General features: G+C 47.5%; 1 protein-coding gene across 3 annotated transcripts in view; it reads left to right on the top strand.

Annotated features, from left to right (window-relative positions):
• fgfr1op2 (FGFR1 oncogene partner 2) overlaps positions 1-15,593 on the top strand; it is a 34,688-nt gene extending 19,095 nt beyond the window's left edge. For all 3 annotated transcript variants that reach the window (XM_070901551.1, XM_070901553.1, XM_070901552.1), the window contains exons 4-6: positions 445-587; positions 9,139-9,252; positions 14,472-15,593. In XM_070901551.1, coding sequence (XP_070757652.1) covers positions 445-587; positions 9,139-9,252; positions 14,472-14,606 — 392 coding nt within the window. In that variant the 3' untranslated portion in view covers positions 14,607-15,593. The remainder of the gene's footprint in view (positions 1-444; positions 588-9,138; positions 9,253-14,471) is intronic.
• Positions 15,594-16,544: the final 951 nt, after the last annotated feature.

Below are 16,544 nucleotides of genomic sequence, written 5' to 3'. Positions count from 1 at the left end.
GCATTTTTTGTACGCCATTACTTAAAAAACCTCGCCTTCAATAATGCTTACAGGCTGCACTTTCTCCATACAATGGCCAAACCCATTGGGAGTCCTTCTCGGCTTCCCGTTCACAAGCCCAGCTCTGCCATCACTCTTTTTGTGAGCCGCCGCCTTGAACCGCTGCAGTCCCATGTGGTGAAAGTGCTCCCACAGTGCTGTTAGGGAGGGAGTTCTAGGATTTTGACCCAGCGACGATGAAGGAACGGCCGATATATTTCCAAGTCAGGATGGTGTGTGACTGAGGGGAACATGGAGGTGGTGGTGTTCCCGTGCGCCTGCTGCCCTTGTCCTTCTAGGCGGTAGAGGTCGCGGGACTGGGAGGTGATAGGGTCGGTAGTGTAGTGCACACAGATCGGAAAGCATCGGCGACGAGTTGTCATTGGAATCTCTTCATGTTCCTAGAGCTGCGGACGTCACTGGAGGAACATCAGTCTGCGTTGGAGCTGATCATGAGCAAGTACAGGGAGCAGATGTTCCGACTGCTGATGGCCAGCAAAAAAGATGACCCTGTGATGATTACAAAGTTAAAGGAACAGCATTCCAAGGTTAGTGGCAGGATGGCCTTCTGTTTCTTCCACTGTGTGTGCCAAGTCCGCTTTTCAGTTTTGTGTGTCACAGCAGCCTTGCTTAATGAGCATGATTCACCGAGGAGGAATCTGCCCACTTGGATTGCACCGCAGTGGAATCGTGGCGTCTTCTACTACAAAGCTTCTGATCCAATTCAAGGTTTAAAATATCCAGCTTCATTTTTACGACTCTGAAAATAATGCCGACCTTAATTGTGTCCACACTGCGAGTTGTTGTGATCTGGAACACGCTGTCTGAAAGGCCGGTGGGAGCAGATTCAAGAGTAACTTTCAAACGGGAATTGGATAAATACTTGAAGGGGAAACATTAGCAGGGCTGTGGGGAAGGAGCAGGGGGGGGAGTGGGACTGATTGGATTGCTCTTTCACAGAGCCGGCACAGGCACGCTGGGCCCACTATGGCCTCCTATGCTGTACCATTCTATGATCTCAGGCATGAAATACAGTGTGCTGCCACCTAGGCCCTTGAAAAGGACATGCATATTTTAAAACTGGAATTGTTTTTTGTAGTGTGCCTGGCTTGTTTTCAAACTGAACACTCCATTCTATTAATACTGCAGTAGAATTTGTTTCAGACCACTGGCAAATAATAACTATACCACTATTGGAGAAATTCTCCTGCAACGGCTTCTCTTCCCACTCCTGCATCGTTACGTCTGGTGTCCCCCAAGGATAGATCCTTGGCCCCCTCCTATTTCTCATCTACATGCTGCCCCCTTGGCGACATCATCCGAAAACACAGGGTCAGTTTCCACACGTACGCTGACGACACCCAGCTCTACCTCACCCCCACTTCTCTCAACCCCTCCACGGTCTCTAAATTGTCAGACTGCTTGTCCGACATCCAGTTCTGGATGAGCAGAAATTTTCTCCAATTGAATATTGGGAAGACCGAAGCCATTGACTTTAGTCCCCGCCACAAACTGCGTTCCCTAGCCACTGACTCAATCGTTCGCCCTGGCATCAATCTGAGGGTAAACCAGACTGTTTGCAACCTAGGTGTCATATTGGACCCTGAAATAAGCTTCCGGCCACATAGCCGCAGCATAACTAAAACCGCCTATTTCCACCTCTGTACATCGCCCATCTCTGCCCCAGCCACAGCTCATCTGCTGCTGAAACCCTCATCCATGCCTTTGTTACCTCTAGACTTGACTACTCCAACGCACTCCTGTTGGCCTCCCACATTCTACTCTACGTAAACTTGAGGTCATCCAAAACTCGGCAGCCCATGTCCTAACTATTGTGTTCCTAACACAGATGAGACTGCACACAGGGAGGTTAAAGTAACAGTGACCTCAGTCTTTATTAAGACACTCCAGAGTGAGGAACAGGCCTTAGGGGCCGGCATATATACAGTGCTCTCAAGGGATGCTGGGATCCCTTGGGACTTCAGGGGATGAGCTCCCTGCTGACAGAACATGGGAGTGCATGCTTTACAGATACACATCACTTCCCGCCAGCCCCCTCCTCTCCCCAAAGTCAAAGTGAAAACTATTTACAAGGTGATGCGGTCGGGAGCCTTTCTTTCCCTGGTGGACTATCTCGGTACAAATGTCTGTTCTGGTCTGTTGTCTGTGGCCTCGCTGGGCTGGCGTGTTGTTGGCTCTGCAGGGCTGCTAGGTGAGCCTGACCTTGCTGGGCTGTTGGGCGTGATGGGTTCGATTTCCTGGTCCGCGGTGGTGTCGTTGATCCTTTGGGTGTGTGTTGTGGGCTCGGAAAAGGTGGTGTCTGCTGTGGGTTGATCAGGGCAGTCTGTGAACTGCAGCCTCGTTTGGTCCAGGTGCTTTCTGCAAATTTGTCCATTGTCTAGTTTGACTACAAACACCTTTTTCCCTTCTGCGATCCACTTGGGACCATGTCCATAGTTTAGCACATACACAGGATCATTCAGCTAAATTTCCCGTGACACAGTGGCACGACCATCGTTTACATTTTGTTGCTGCCGCCTGCTCTCTACCTGATCATGCAGGTTGGGTGAACCAGCAAAAGTCTGGTTTTAAGTGTCCTTTTCATGAGTAGCTCAGCCGGGGGCACCCCTGTGAGCGAGTGGGGTCTTGTGCGGTAGCTGAGCAGTACTCGGACAGGCGGGTTTGGAGTGAGCCTTCTGTGACTCGTTTAAGGCTCTGTTTGATGGTTTGTACTGCCCGCTCTGCCTGCCCATTGGAGGCTAGTTTAAACGGGGCCGAGGTGACATGTTTGATCCCATTGCGGGTCATGAATTCTTTAAATTTGGCACTGGTGAAACATGGCCCGTTGTCACTGACCAGTATGTCAGGCAGGCCATGGGTGGCAAACATGGCCCTCAGGCTTTCAATGGTGGCGGTGGTGGTGTTTCCCGACATTATTTCACATTCAATCCATTTTGAAAAAGCATCCACCACCACCAGGAACATTTTACCGAGAAACAGGCCCGCATAGTCAACATGGATCCTCGACCATGGTCGAGATGGCCAGGACCACAAACCTAGTGGTGCCTCTCTGGGCGCGTTGCTCAACTGAGCACTATGCTGCATTGCCGTACACAGGACTCTAAGTCAGAGTCGATACCGGGCCACCACACGTGGGATCTGGTTATCACTTTCATCATTACTATACCCGGGTGTGTACTGTGGAGATCCGAGATGAACGTCTCCCTGCCCTTTTTTGGTAGCACTACACGGTTACCCCACAACAGGCAGTCTGCCTGAATGGACAGCTCGTCCTTTCGCTGGAACGGCTTGATTGGCTCTTGCATTTCAACGGGGATGCTGGCCCAGCTCCCATGCAGTACACAGTTTTTTTACTCGGGACAGCAGAGGATCTTGGCTGGTCCAAGTCCTAACCTGGTGGGCTGTGACAGGTAATTTATCATTTTCAAACGCATCCATGACCATCAACAAGTCTGCGGGCTGCGCCACCATCAACAAGTTTGCAGGCTGCGCCACCATCAACAAGTTTGCAGGCTGCGCCATTTCCACCCCCGTGGTGGGCAATGGTAGCCGACTGAGAGCATCCGCACAGTTCTCGGTGCCTGGCCTGTGGCGGATGGTATAGTTATAAGCTGATAGCGCGAGTGCCCACCTTTGTATGCGGGCTGAGGCATTAGTATTTATCACCTTGTTTTCAGCGAAGAGGGATGTGAGGGGCTTGTGATCGGTTTCCAGCTCAAATTTGAGGCCAAACAGGTACTGATGCATTTTCTTTACCCCGAACACACACGCTAATGCCTCTTTCTCAATCATGCTCGGCCTTAGACAAGCTCCTGGAAGTATAGGCGACAGGTTGCAACTTCCCCGCAACGTTAGCTTGTTGTAATACACACCCGACTCCATTCGACGACACGTCACATGCTAGCACAAGTCTTTTACACGGGTTATACAATACCAGCAGCTTGTTGGAGCATAAAATGTTTCTGGCTTTCTCAAAAGCAATTACTTGTTTTTTTTCCCCATACCCAGTTCTCACCTTTAAGCAATAACACATGTAGGGGCTCTAAAAGGGTGCTTAACCCCGGTAGGAAGTTAGAAAAATAGTTGAGGAGTCCCAGGAACGACCGCAGCTCCGTGACGTTCTGTGGCCTGGGCGCGTTCCTGATAGCCTCTGTCTTGGCGTCTGTGGGCGGAATGCTGTCCGCCGCGATCTTTCTCCCCAAAAACTCCACTTCTGTTGCCATGAAGATGCATTTCGACCTCTTCAGCTACAGCCCTACGCGATCCAGTCGCTAGAGGACCTCTTCCAGGTTTTGTAGGTGCTCGGCGGTGTCCCGATCCATGACCAATATGTCGCCCTGAAAGACCACCATTTGTGGTAACGACTTGAGTAGGCTCTCCATGTTTCTGTGGAAGATCGCTGCAGCCGACCGAATTCCAAACGGGCATCTGTTGTAGATGAACAGTCACTTGTGCGTGTTGATGCAGGTGAGGCCCTTCGAAGACTCCTCCAGCTCCTGCGTCATGTAGGCCGAAGTCAGGTCGAGCTTGGTGAATGTCTTGCCTCCTACCAGCGTCACAAATGGGTCGTCTGACTTAGGTAGCGGGTATTGGTCCTGTAGCGAGAAACGATTAATAGTTACTTTATAATCACCGTAAATCCTGACCGTGCCATCACTTTTGAGTACTGGAACAATTGGGTTGGCTCACTCGCTGAATTCCACTGGGGAGATGATGCCCTCGTGTTGCAGCCTGTCCAGCCCAATTTTCACACTCTCCCTCATCATGTGGGGTACCGCTTGCGCCTTGTGGTGAATGGGTCATGCCTCTGGGACCAAGTGGATCCGCATCTTCGCCCCGGAAAAGTTTCCAATGCCTGGCTCAAAAAGGGAAAGAAATTTGTTAAGAACCTGGGTACATGAGGCCTCATCAACATGTGATAGCGCTCGGATGTCATCCCAGTTCCAGCGGATTTTGCCCAACCATCTCCTTCCAAGCAGTGTGTGGCCATCGCCTGGGACAATCCAGAGTGGCAGTTCTTGCAGCATGCCCTCGTAGCTGACCTTGACCATGGCGCTGCCCAGGACAGTGATAAGCTCTTTGGTTTGCGTTCTCAGTTTCGTGTGGATGGGGCTCAGGGCTGGTCTGAATGCCTTGTTGCACCACAGTCTCTCAAACATCTTTTTACTCATGATGGATTGGCTAGCGCCAGTGTCCAGTTCCATGGCTACTAGTAAGCCATTCAATTTTAGCATTATAGGTGGACATTTCGTCGAAAATGTGTGTACCCCGTGTACTTCAGCATCTGCCTCCTCTGAGGCTCGAAATTTCTTTGATCCACCATGGACTGATCTTCCACTGCCACGTGGTGGTTAGCAGATTTTGCAGAGCTTGCAGCACGCTTGCAAGCTCGTTGGAGGTGCCCCATTGTTCCACAGCTCTTGCAAACATACCCTTTGAAGCGGCATGAATAGGCTGAATGGAAGCCTCCACAACACCAACTAGGTGTGAATTGCCTTGCATTCATCCTTTGTTGGGGACTCTGAGTCATCTGGGTCACCTGAGGCCTACTGACAGTTGCAGACTCGTGGGTTCTGCCCTGTACATTTCTGCTCGCAAACACAGTTCCGTTAATTTATGAACATTGCTTGCACTTGTTTGCTGAGAGATTTGTTTGGTGTTATCACTGGTGGACATAAACACCTGTGCTATCGCAATGGCCTGACTGAGGGTCGGTGTCTCTACAGTCAAACGTTTTCGTAGGATGGTCTCGTGGCCAATGCCCAGTACAAAAAAGTCTCTGAGCATTTGCTCCAGGTAGCCATCAAACTCACACTGTCCTGCAAGTTGCCTTAGCTCAGCGACGTAGCTCGCCACTTCCTGACCTTCAGATCGTTGGCACGTGTAGAACCGATGCCTCGCCATCAGCACGCTCTCCCTCGAGTTAAGATGCTCCAGAACCAGTGTACACAGCTCCTCATATGACTTATCTGTGGGTTTCACCGGAGCCAGAAGATTCTTCATGAGGCTGTAGGTCGGTGCCCCGCAGACTGTGAGGAGGACCGCTCTCCTTTTTGCAGCGCTTCCTTCTCCGTCCAGCTCGTTGGCTACAATGTACTGGTCTAGCCGTTCGACATAGGCTTCCCAGTCCTCACCCTCTGAGAACGTCTCCAGGATGCCCACAGTTTGCTGCATCTTTGCGTTGAATTCGTATTCTCGTCGCCAGTTATTATGTTCCTAACACAGGGAGGTTAAAGTAACAGTGACCTCAGTCTTTAATAAGACACTCCAGAGTGAGGAACAGGCCTTAAGGGCCGGCTTATATACAGTGCTCCCAAGGGATGCTGGGATCCCTTGCGACTTCAGGGGATGAGCTCCCTGGTGGCGGAACATGGGAGTGCATGCTTTACAGATACACAACACTAACATTCCACTAAGTCCCCTGTGCTCGCTGACCTACATTGGCTCCCGGTCCGGCAACGCCTCGATTTCAAAATTTTCATCCTTATTTTCAAATCCCTCCATGGCCTCACCCCTCCCTATCGCTGTAATCTCCTCCAGCCCCACAACCCCCCGAGATGTCTGCGCTGCTGAAATTCTGCCTTCTTGAGTAGCCCTGAATATAATCGCTCAACCATTGTTGGCCGTGCCTTCAACTGCCTGGGCCCCAAGCTTTGGATCTCCCTGCCTAAACCTCTCCTGCTTTCTAGCTGTCTTCTCCTTTAAGAAGCTCCTTAAAACCTACCTCTGACCTTTTGGTCATCTGCACTAATTTCTTCTTATGTGGTTCGGTGTCATATTTATTTGTTTTGTCTTAAAACACTCCTGTGAAGCGCCTTGGGATGTTTTATTACATTAAAGACGCTATATAAATGCAGGTTGTTGTTGTTGTGTCAAAACAAGCGCGTTGGGTTATTGAGCCGTGCAGTGGGCTGGTGTGTTCACCTAAACTTTCTGGAGTCTGGGATTGACTCCAGCCTCATGTGATGAAGACCTCTCTCTGGTGGCTGCAAAGGCCCCATGCCAATTTTCCCTCTCGGCCGCACGGACCGCTCACCGGCTTCTCCGGTGTAAATACCACGCGTGTACGGAGATTTACAGGGACCGTGCGCTAATAGAAACAAAACGCTGCTCCCAGGGACGTTGCCCCACACTACATTCTGGTCGTCACTATAAACAGGATATAGAGGCACTGGAGAGGGGGCAGGGAGGATTTACAAGGATGATACACTGTGTGGTTGATAATGAAGAAGAAAGCTGCAGACTGCAGGAAGATATCAATGGACTGGTCAGGTGGGCAGAACAGTGGCAAATGGAATTTAATCCAGAGAAGTGTGAGGTAATGCATTTGAGGAGGGCTAACAAGGCAAGGGAATACACATTAAATGTAGGACACTGAGAAGTGTAGAGGAACAGAGGGACCTTGGAGTGCATGGCCACCGATCGCTGAAGGTAGCAGGCCAGGTAGATAAGGTGGTTAAGAAGGCATATGGAATACTTGCCTTAATTAGTCGAGGCATGGAATACAAGGGCAGAGAGGTTCTGCTTGAACTGTATAAATCACTGGTTAGGCAGCAGCTGAAGTACTGTGTGCAGTTCTGGTCACCACATTATAGGAAAGATGTGATTGCACAAGAAAGGGTGCAGAGGAGATTTACATGAATGTTGCCTGGACTGGAGAATTTTGGCTATGAAGAAAGATTGGAAATGCTGGGTCTATTTCCTTTGGAACAGAGGAGGCTGAGGGGAGACCTGATTGAGGTGTATAAAATTATGAGGGGCCCGGATAGAGTGGATAGGAAGGACCTGTTTCCCTTGGCAGAGGGGTCAACAACCAGGGGCATAGATTTAAAGTGGGATTAGGCTGGGTGGCTCTTGGTCGGCCAGAATGGACACGAAGGGCCGAAATGGCCTCCTTCCGTGCTGTAAATTTCTATGATACTAGAAATGCGAGGGTAAACATATCAGGAAAGGATGAACAGGCTGGGTCTCTTTTCTCCTGAAAAAAGAAGGCTGAGGGGTGACCTAATAGAGGTCTTTAAAATTCTGAAAGGTTTTGATAGAGTGACATAAGAACATAAGAATTAGGAAAAGGAGTCGGCCATCTAGCCCCTCGAGCCTGCTCCGCCATTCAACAAGATCATGGCTGATCTGGCCGTAGACTCAGCTCCACTTACCCACCCGCTCCCCGTAACCCTTAATTCCCTTATTGGTTAAAAATCTATCTATCTGTGATTTGAATACATTCAATGAGCTAGCCTCAACTGCTTCCTTGGGCAGAGAATTCCACAGATTCACAACCCTCTGGAAGAAGAAATTCCTTCTCAACTCGGTTTTAAATTGGCTCCCCCGTATTTTGAGGCTGTGCCCCCTAGTTCTAGTCTCCCCGACCAGTGGAAACAACCTCTCTGCCTCTATCTTGTCTATCCCTTTCATTATTTTAAATGTTTCTATAAGATCACCCCTCATCCTTCTGAACTCCAATGAGTAAAGACCCAGTCTACTCAATCTATCATCATAAAGTAACCCCCTCATCTCCGGAATCAGCCTAGTGAATCATCTCTGTACCCCCTCCAAAGCTAGTATGTTTCCACTTGTGGGGAAGAACATAACTAGAGGCCATTAACATGAGATAGTCACCAAGAAATCCAATAGGGAATTCAGAAGAAACATCTTTACCCGGAGAGTGGTGAGAATGTGGAATTCGCTGCCACAGGGAGAGGTTGAAGCGATTTCAGGCTCCAGGTCAGTGATATTTTGACTAAGTATGCCGTGCTGAATCCAAGATCTCCAATATTTAATGCCGACATTCCACATCCTGTGAGCTTATCTGAATGATTTTTGACTTTCACAAGCCGTCTTTTAGTTTCTGGGCAAAAAAGCCACGGTCTTTCATAGTTTGCTCATTTAATAATGAAACCTCAATTTAAACAGGGAAGAACACAACTACATTTTAAGTGCGCTGCTTGGCTTTGGGAACTATTTAAAAAAAAAAAAATGATTGATGAACATCATGGGCAGATTGTGGTCCAGCAGTAATTGTCAGCACTCACTGTTATTAAATGTGTAGAATTTATTTGCTGGCACTGTTCCCCGCAGGAACTCCAGGTCCACGTGGATAAGATCAATGAAATGGCCACAGTGATGAGAAAGGCCATTGAAATCGATGAGCAACGCTTGTTCAAAGAGCAGGAGCGAATTGTCCAATTGGAGGTAAGTGAGTCGAGTCCAGATATCAAACTATAATCGGTCCCTTGTCCGTCGTTCACTCACATTTTCTTTCTCACTAAATTTCCGCTCTGCCCTGTTAATTATGTTGCTTAATTCAAAGGGTTGGACAATTCCATTTTTAAAATGTCGAAAATGACATCGGCAGGACTGGAGCAAACTGTATCGGAGAGTTTACATAGAAACATAGAAGCTAGGTGTAGGAGTAGGCCATTTGGCCCTTTGAGCCTGCACCGCCATTCAGTGAGTTTATGGCTGAACATGAAACTTCAGTACCCCATTCCTGCTTTCTCGCCATACCCCTTGATCCCCCTAGTAGTAAGGACTACAACTAATTCCTTTTTGAATGTCTTAATGTCTTACATGACTTAATGACATCTTTAATGGTTGCTGTACTAGAGCTTCCACTTGTACATTCCTGCTTGCAGTTTTAAAAGCTGCTGGAAAGATAAAGTGATCATTCTGGATGAAACGGCAGCAGAGAATACTGGAAACACACAACAGATCCAGCCAGCATCTGTAAAGTGAAAAGACTGCTTGCATGTTTCGGGAACCTTTTTACAGAACCTTTCACACCCGATACACGAGCTGTCCTATCCCCTTACAGAGATTTATTGCGACCATTTACTGTGTTAACTCCTGGTACCCATTGTTTGCATAATTGTATGGCACACACCTGTTTCTCAGGGGTGAAACCATTCTTGCGAACACGCAGTTTCAGGTCGCATAACCAACATAGGCACTTGATGCTCTGCTGTGTATAATGTTTCTGATGCTGCAAGTCCAAGGGAGCTACGGAAGATGGCTGTTACTGCTAGGCTTACGTTCCAGGTGATCTGTTTAAATTCATCCCAAAGAACATAAGAAATAGGAACAGGAGTAGGCCATACGGCCCCTCGAGCCTGCTCCGCCATTTAATACGATCATGACTGATCTGATCATGGACTCTCGTCCATTTCTCTGCCCACTTAACCCCTCAATCCATAACCCCTTAATCCTTTGGCAGTTAAGAACTGTCTATCTCTCTATTAAATTTATTCAATGTCCCGGCTTTCATAGCTCTCTGAGGCAGCGAATTCCACAGATTTACAACCCTCTTGATACTGCGGATGTTGAAAATCTGAAATAATAAAACAGCAAATGCTGGAAATGCTCAGCAAGTCAGGTAGCATCTGTGGGGAGAGAGAAACACAGAAAATGGGTGCAGGAGTAGGCCATTCGGCCCTTCGAGCCTGCACCACCATTCAATGAGTTCATGGCTGAACATGCAACTTCAGTACCCCATTCCTGCTTTCTCGCCATACCCCTTGATCCCCCTAGTAGTAAGGACTACAGCTAACTCCTTCTTGAATATATTTAGTGAATTGGCCTCAACAACTTTCTGTGGTAGAGAATTCCACAGGTTCACCACTCTCTGGGTGAAAAAGTTTCTCCTCATCTCGGTCCTAAATGGCTTACCCCTTATCCTTGGGCTGTGACCCCTGGTTCTGGACTTCCCCAACATTGGGAAAATTCTTTCTGCATCTACCCTGTCTAAACCCGTCAGAATTTTAAACGTTTCTGTGAGATCCCCTCTCATTCGTCTGAACTCCAGTGAATACAAGCCCAGTTGATCCAGTCTTTCTTGATATGTCAGTCCCGCCATCCCGGGAATCAGTCTGGTGAACCTTCGCTGCACTCCCTCAATAGCAAGAACGTCCTTCCTCAAGTTAGGAGACCAAAACTGTACACAATACTCCAGGTGTGGCCTCACCAAGACCCTGTACAACTGTAGCAACACCTCCCTGCCCCTGTACTCAAATCCCCTCGCTATGAAGGTCAACATGCCATTTGCTTTCTTACCCGCCTGCTGTACCTGCATGCCAACCTTCAATGACTGATGTACCATGACACCCAGGTCTCGTTGCACCTCCCCTTTTCCTAATCTGTCACCATTCAGATAATAGATTGTCTCTCTGTTTTTACCACCAAAGTGGATAACCTCACATTTATCCACATTATACTTCATCTGCCATGCATTTGCCCACTCACCTAACCTATCCAAATCACTCTGCAGCCTCATAGCATCCTCCTCGCAGCTCACACTGCCACCCAACTTAGTGTCATCCGCAAATTTGGAGATACTACATTTAATCCCCTTGTCTAAATCATTAATGTACAATGTAAACAGCTGGGGCCCCAGCACAGAACCTTGCGGTACCCCACTAGTCACTGCCTGCCATTCTGAAAAGTAGCCATTTACTCCTACTCTTTGCTTCCTATCTGACAACCAGTTCTCAATCCACATCAGTACACTACACCCAATCCCATGTGCTTTAACTTTGCACATTAATCTCTTGTGTGGGACCTTGTCGAAAGCCTTCTGAAAGTCCAAATACACCACATCAACTGATTCTCCCTTGTCCACTCTACTGGAAACATCCTCAAAAAATTCCAGAAGATTTGTCAAGCATGATTTCCCTTTCACAAATCCATGTTGACTTGGACCTATTATGTCACCTCTTTCCAAATGCGCTGCTATGACATTCTTAATAATTGATTCCATCATTTTACCCACTACCAATGTCAGGCTGACCGGTCTATAATTCCGTTTTCTCTCCCTCCTTTTTTAAAAAGTGGGGTTACATTGGCTACCCTCCACTCCATAGGAACTGATCCAGAGTCTATGGAATGTTGGAAAATGACTGTAAAGATGAAGTATAATGTGGATAAATGTGAGGTTATCCACTTTGGTGGTAAAAACAGAGAGACAGACTATTATCTGAATGGTGACAGATTAGGAAAAGGGAAGGTGCAACGAGACCTGGGTGTCATGGTACATCAGTCATTGAAGGTTGGCATGCAGGTACAGCAGGCGGTTAAGAAAGCAAATGGCATGTTGGCCTTCATAGCGAGGGGATTTGAATACAGGGCAGGGAGGTGTTGCTACAGTTGTACAGGGCCTTGGTGAGGCCACACCTGGAGTATTGTGTACAGTTTTGGTCTCCTAACTTGAGGAAGGACATTCTTGCTATTGAGGGAGTGCAGCGAAGGTTCACCAGACTGATTCCCGGGATGGCGGGACTGACCTATCAAGAAAGATTGGATCAACTGGGCTTGTATTCACTGGAGTTCAGAAGAATGAGAGGGGACCTCATAGAAACGTTTAAAATTCTGACGGGTTTAGACAGGTTAGATGCAGAAAGAATGTTCCCAATGTTGGGGAAGTCCAGAACCAGGGGTCACAGTCTGAGGATAAGGGGTAAGCCATTTAGGACCGAGATGAGGAGAAACTTCTTCACCCAGAGAGTGGTGAACCTGTGGAATTCTCTACCACAGAAAGTAGTTGAGGCCAATTCACTAAATATATTCAAAAGGGAGTTAGATGAAGTCCTTACTACTCGGGAGATCAAGGGTTATGGCGAGAAAGCAGGAAGGGGGTACTGAAGTTTCATGTTCAGCCATGAACTCATTGAATGGCGGTGCAGGCTAGAAGGGCTGAATGGCCTGCTCCTGCACCTATTTTCTATGTTTCTATGTTTCTAATGCATCTGCTATTTCCAAGGCCACTTCCTTAAGTACTCTGTGATGCAGACCATCAGGTCCTGGGGATTTATCGGCCTTCAGTCCCATCAATTTCCCCAACACAATTTCCCGACTAATAAGGATTTCCCTCAGTTCCTCCTTCTTACTAGACCTTCTGACCCCTTTTATATCCGGAAGGTTGTTTGTGTCCTCCTTAGTGAATACCGAACCAAAGTACTTGTTCAATTGGTCTGCCGTTTCTTTGTTCCCAGTTATGACTTCCCCTGATTCTGACTGCAGGGGACCTATGTTTGTCTTTACTAACTTTTTTCTCTTTACATATCTATAGAAGCTTTTGCAGTCCGTTTTAATGTTCCCTGCAAGCTTCCTCTCGTACTCTATTTTCCCTGCCCTAATCAAACCCTTTGTCCTCCTCTGCTGAGTTCTAAATTTCTCCCAGTCCCCGGGTTCACTACTATTTCTGGCCAATTTGTATGCCACTTCCTTGGCTTTAATACTATCCCTGATTTCCCTTGATAGCCATGGTTGAGCCACCTTCCCTTTTTTATTTTTACTCCAGACAGGGATGTACAATTGTTGTAGTTCATCCATGCGGTCTCTAAATGTCTGCCATTGCCCATCCACAGTCAACCCCTTAAGCATCATTCGCCAATCTATCCTAGCCAATTCACGCCTCATACCTTCAAAGTTACCCTTCTTTAAGTTCTGGACCATGGTCTCTGAATTAACTGTTTCAAAAACAGAGTTAATGTTTCAGGTCGATGACCTTCTGTCTGTTCTGACAGAAGATCATCGACCCGAGATGTTGGCCCGGAAATTGCAGTCCTGATGGTGGCCAGTGTGCAGCGTTCATCGTCATTTCGCCTTTGAAACTTGCTGCAACTTCAGGATTTAGCGCGTGTGCAGCTGAACGCGGAAACCCTGAAGTTGCAGTCTGTCAATCATTGCTCCTTCACTGGTTGCACTGTCCCCACCACATCCAGAGCCGCAAAACAGTGATATCTGTCAAATCCTGGAAACTGATGAAAACTTAGCTTTTTCCATGGTACAGGGTAATATCACTGTTAAGTACCCCATTAAAAGTTAGACCCCTTTGGATTAGGTGTAGCTGGGGTTTTAACAGTGTATTGACTGCTACTCAAACGTTATGCCCCCCACCCCCACCCCCGGAAATCAAATTTTACTTCTATGCAGTGTCAAATTTCCCCATTTTAATAAAAATTAAGAAACTATTTTTTAAAGTTTGCTCATCTTTATTTCAGGTTTGCCTTTTCCCCGTTAGAATTTTAGGAGCTTACCCACTTCCTGGTTCGCTGTGTTGAGAGAATTCCACGTTTTGATTGGCTGCTTTCGACAGCTCGATGCTGTGACAGCATCTCGCCCAAGGGAATCCCCGTTGACTTGCGTTGATTTCAGTTCGGCGTGGGGAAAGCGGAAGCTCCCGCCACAGAGATTGCGAGATCCCTGTGCGAAGCTGGCTTCGGGTACCAGCAGCTAGCGCCTTCTCTTCACCACTGACCGCAAGTTACAGGCCTGTCTGCTCTGTTTCTCTCTCTCTCTCTCTCTCTCCCCGCAGGTGCTGTCTGACCTGCCGAGTGTGTTCGAATTCATCCCTCAGTTCGGTCGACATCGCCGCGGTTGCTTCGTTGCTTAAAAAGCTGCCGTTGTTTATTTTGCAGTTTGAAAACAAAGGCTTGCGGGAAGTGCTGCAAATCAACAAGGAATCGTTTCTCTACCTGAAGGAAGACACGTCGGAAAACACGTCGTTATCCGGGTTGCTGACGAATGCTGACTTCAGCCTGCACAAGAGCTGAAAGGCTGCTCCGATCCACGAACTTCCACTTGTTAATCCGTGTACCAGCGCGTGTGAACATTCTATCCAAGCTGACTGAGCCAGTGCATCGAATACGTACAGATTACTGTCAATTTTTCAAGCTGAAAAAAGGGGTTTCATGGCGAGCTAATTAAAACTGACAAAAGTCCCTCACCTATTTTTCATTGCATGGTTTAAAAAAAAAAGGAATCAATCTGTGCACTCGTTTCGGTTTTTTTTTGTTTAATGCGGCCGGCGTTTGATGTTCAGTTCAGGGACGCCTCGGGGCCCATTCCTACCCGGTTAGCTGTAGGAGAGTACGATTAAAAAATAAAACATACGTTGCTGCTGCCACCAGAACAGGCCTCAGGGAAAACAAAGCAATCATTTGTTCACGATTACCCTTTATTACTCTTTAACTATGAAACCCCTGTGTGTATATATTTAAAAACAAATTCTCAGCGTAATTTATAATGTCGAAAAATAGGACGGGGGGTGGGGGGAGGGAGAATAGGAACTGATTTGTGCCATTTAGCCAAACGTCACCGTTACAAAGTTGGAATTGGATAAACATTCTTCAGAAGTTTAACTGACCAGGGCTAGAATGGACTGTGAGCAATGTTCCCTCTGCGCGGCCCATTCAGAGTTTCCCGCACACGCGGTTTTCCCATTTAAAAGCCGGTGAGCCGGCTGCACGGGCGCCAGAGCACGCACAGCGTTAAAGGGAACATTGGCTGCCAGTGTGACCCAGCCCGGCGCAGGGCAATAGGAGTTCCAAGAATGGTCTGTCATAGTGAGGTTTGTGCTAAATGTGCTCCTGATCAAGTCGATAGAATAAGATCTATTTTTTACCATGTTTATTCACCATGTGAGATCAGTAACTCGGATTGGGTGGTTAATCCTACACTTTCTGTACAATATGCTGTCTGTGGATGTGTATATTTTGTTTTAATAAAGAGATATTGATTAAAGTCTATTGTCACACACACGCAGCAGCATTGAAGCAATGAGTCACTCTGTGCGAAATCGCAACCACTGACTAAGAACTTAAGATAAGAATCAGGAGGAGGCCATTCGGCCCCTCGAGCATGTTCCGCCATTTAATGAGATCATGGCTGATCTTCGACCTCAAACTTCACTTTCCTGCACTGTTCCCATAATCCCTTGATTCCCTTAATATCCAAAAATCTGTCGCGCTCAGCCTTGAATATACTCAGCGACTGAACCTCCACAGCCCTCTGGGGCAGAGAATTCCAAAGATTCACCACCCTCTGAGTGAAGAAGTTTCTCCTCATCTCAGTCCTAAATGGTTGGCCCCTTATTCTGAGACTGTGACCCCTGGTTCTAGACTCCCCAGCCAGGGGGAAACGTCTTCCCTGCATCTACCCTGTCAAGCCCTGTAAGTTTCAATTGTATGTTTCAATTAGATCACCTCTCCTAAACTCTATAGAATATAACCTAGTCTACTCAATCTCTCCTCATAGGACAATCCCCCCCCCCCATCCCAGAAATCAGTGTGGTGAACCGTTGCTGCACTCCCTCTATGGCAAGTGTATCCTTGGGTAAGGAGACCAAAACTGCACACAATTCTCCAGGTGCGGTCTCATCAGGGCCCAAATAATTGCATTAAGACGTCTTTACTCTTGTACTCAAATCCCCTTGTAATAAAGGCCAACATACCATTTGTTTTCTTAATTGCTTGCTGTACCTGCATGTTACCTTTCAGTGGTTGTGTACAAAGGCACCCAGGTCCCTTTGAACACCAACATTTCCCAATCTCACCAGTTAAAAAAATACTCTGCCTTTCTATTTTTCCTACCAAAGTGGATAACTGCACATTTCTCCACATTATATTCCATTTGCCATGTTCTTTCCCACTCACTTAGCCTGTCTATATCCCCTTGAAGCCTCTGCATCCTCACAACTTGCATTCTAATCA

This window comes from Pristiophorus japonicus, chromosome 15, assembly GCF_044704955.1.
Source record: "Pristiophorus japonicus isolate sPriJap1 chromosome 15, sPriJap1.hap1, whole genome shotgun sequence".
Lineage (NCBI taxonomy): Eukaryota > Metazoa > Chordata > Chondrichthyes > Pristiophoridae > Pristiophorus > Pristiophorus japonicus.
The sequence above is the reverse complement of the archived record's forward strand: the minus strand, read 5'-3'. Positions and strand labels throughout refer to the sequence as shown.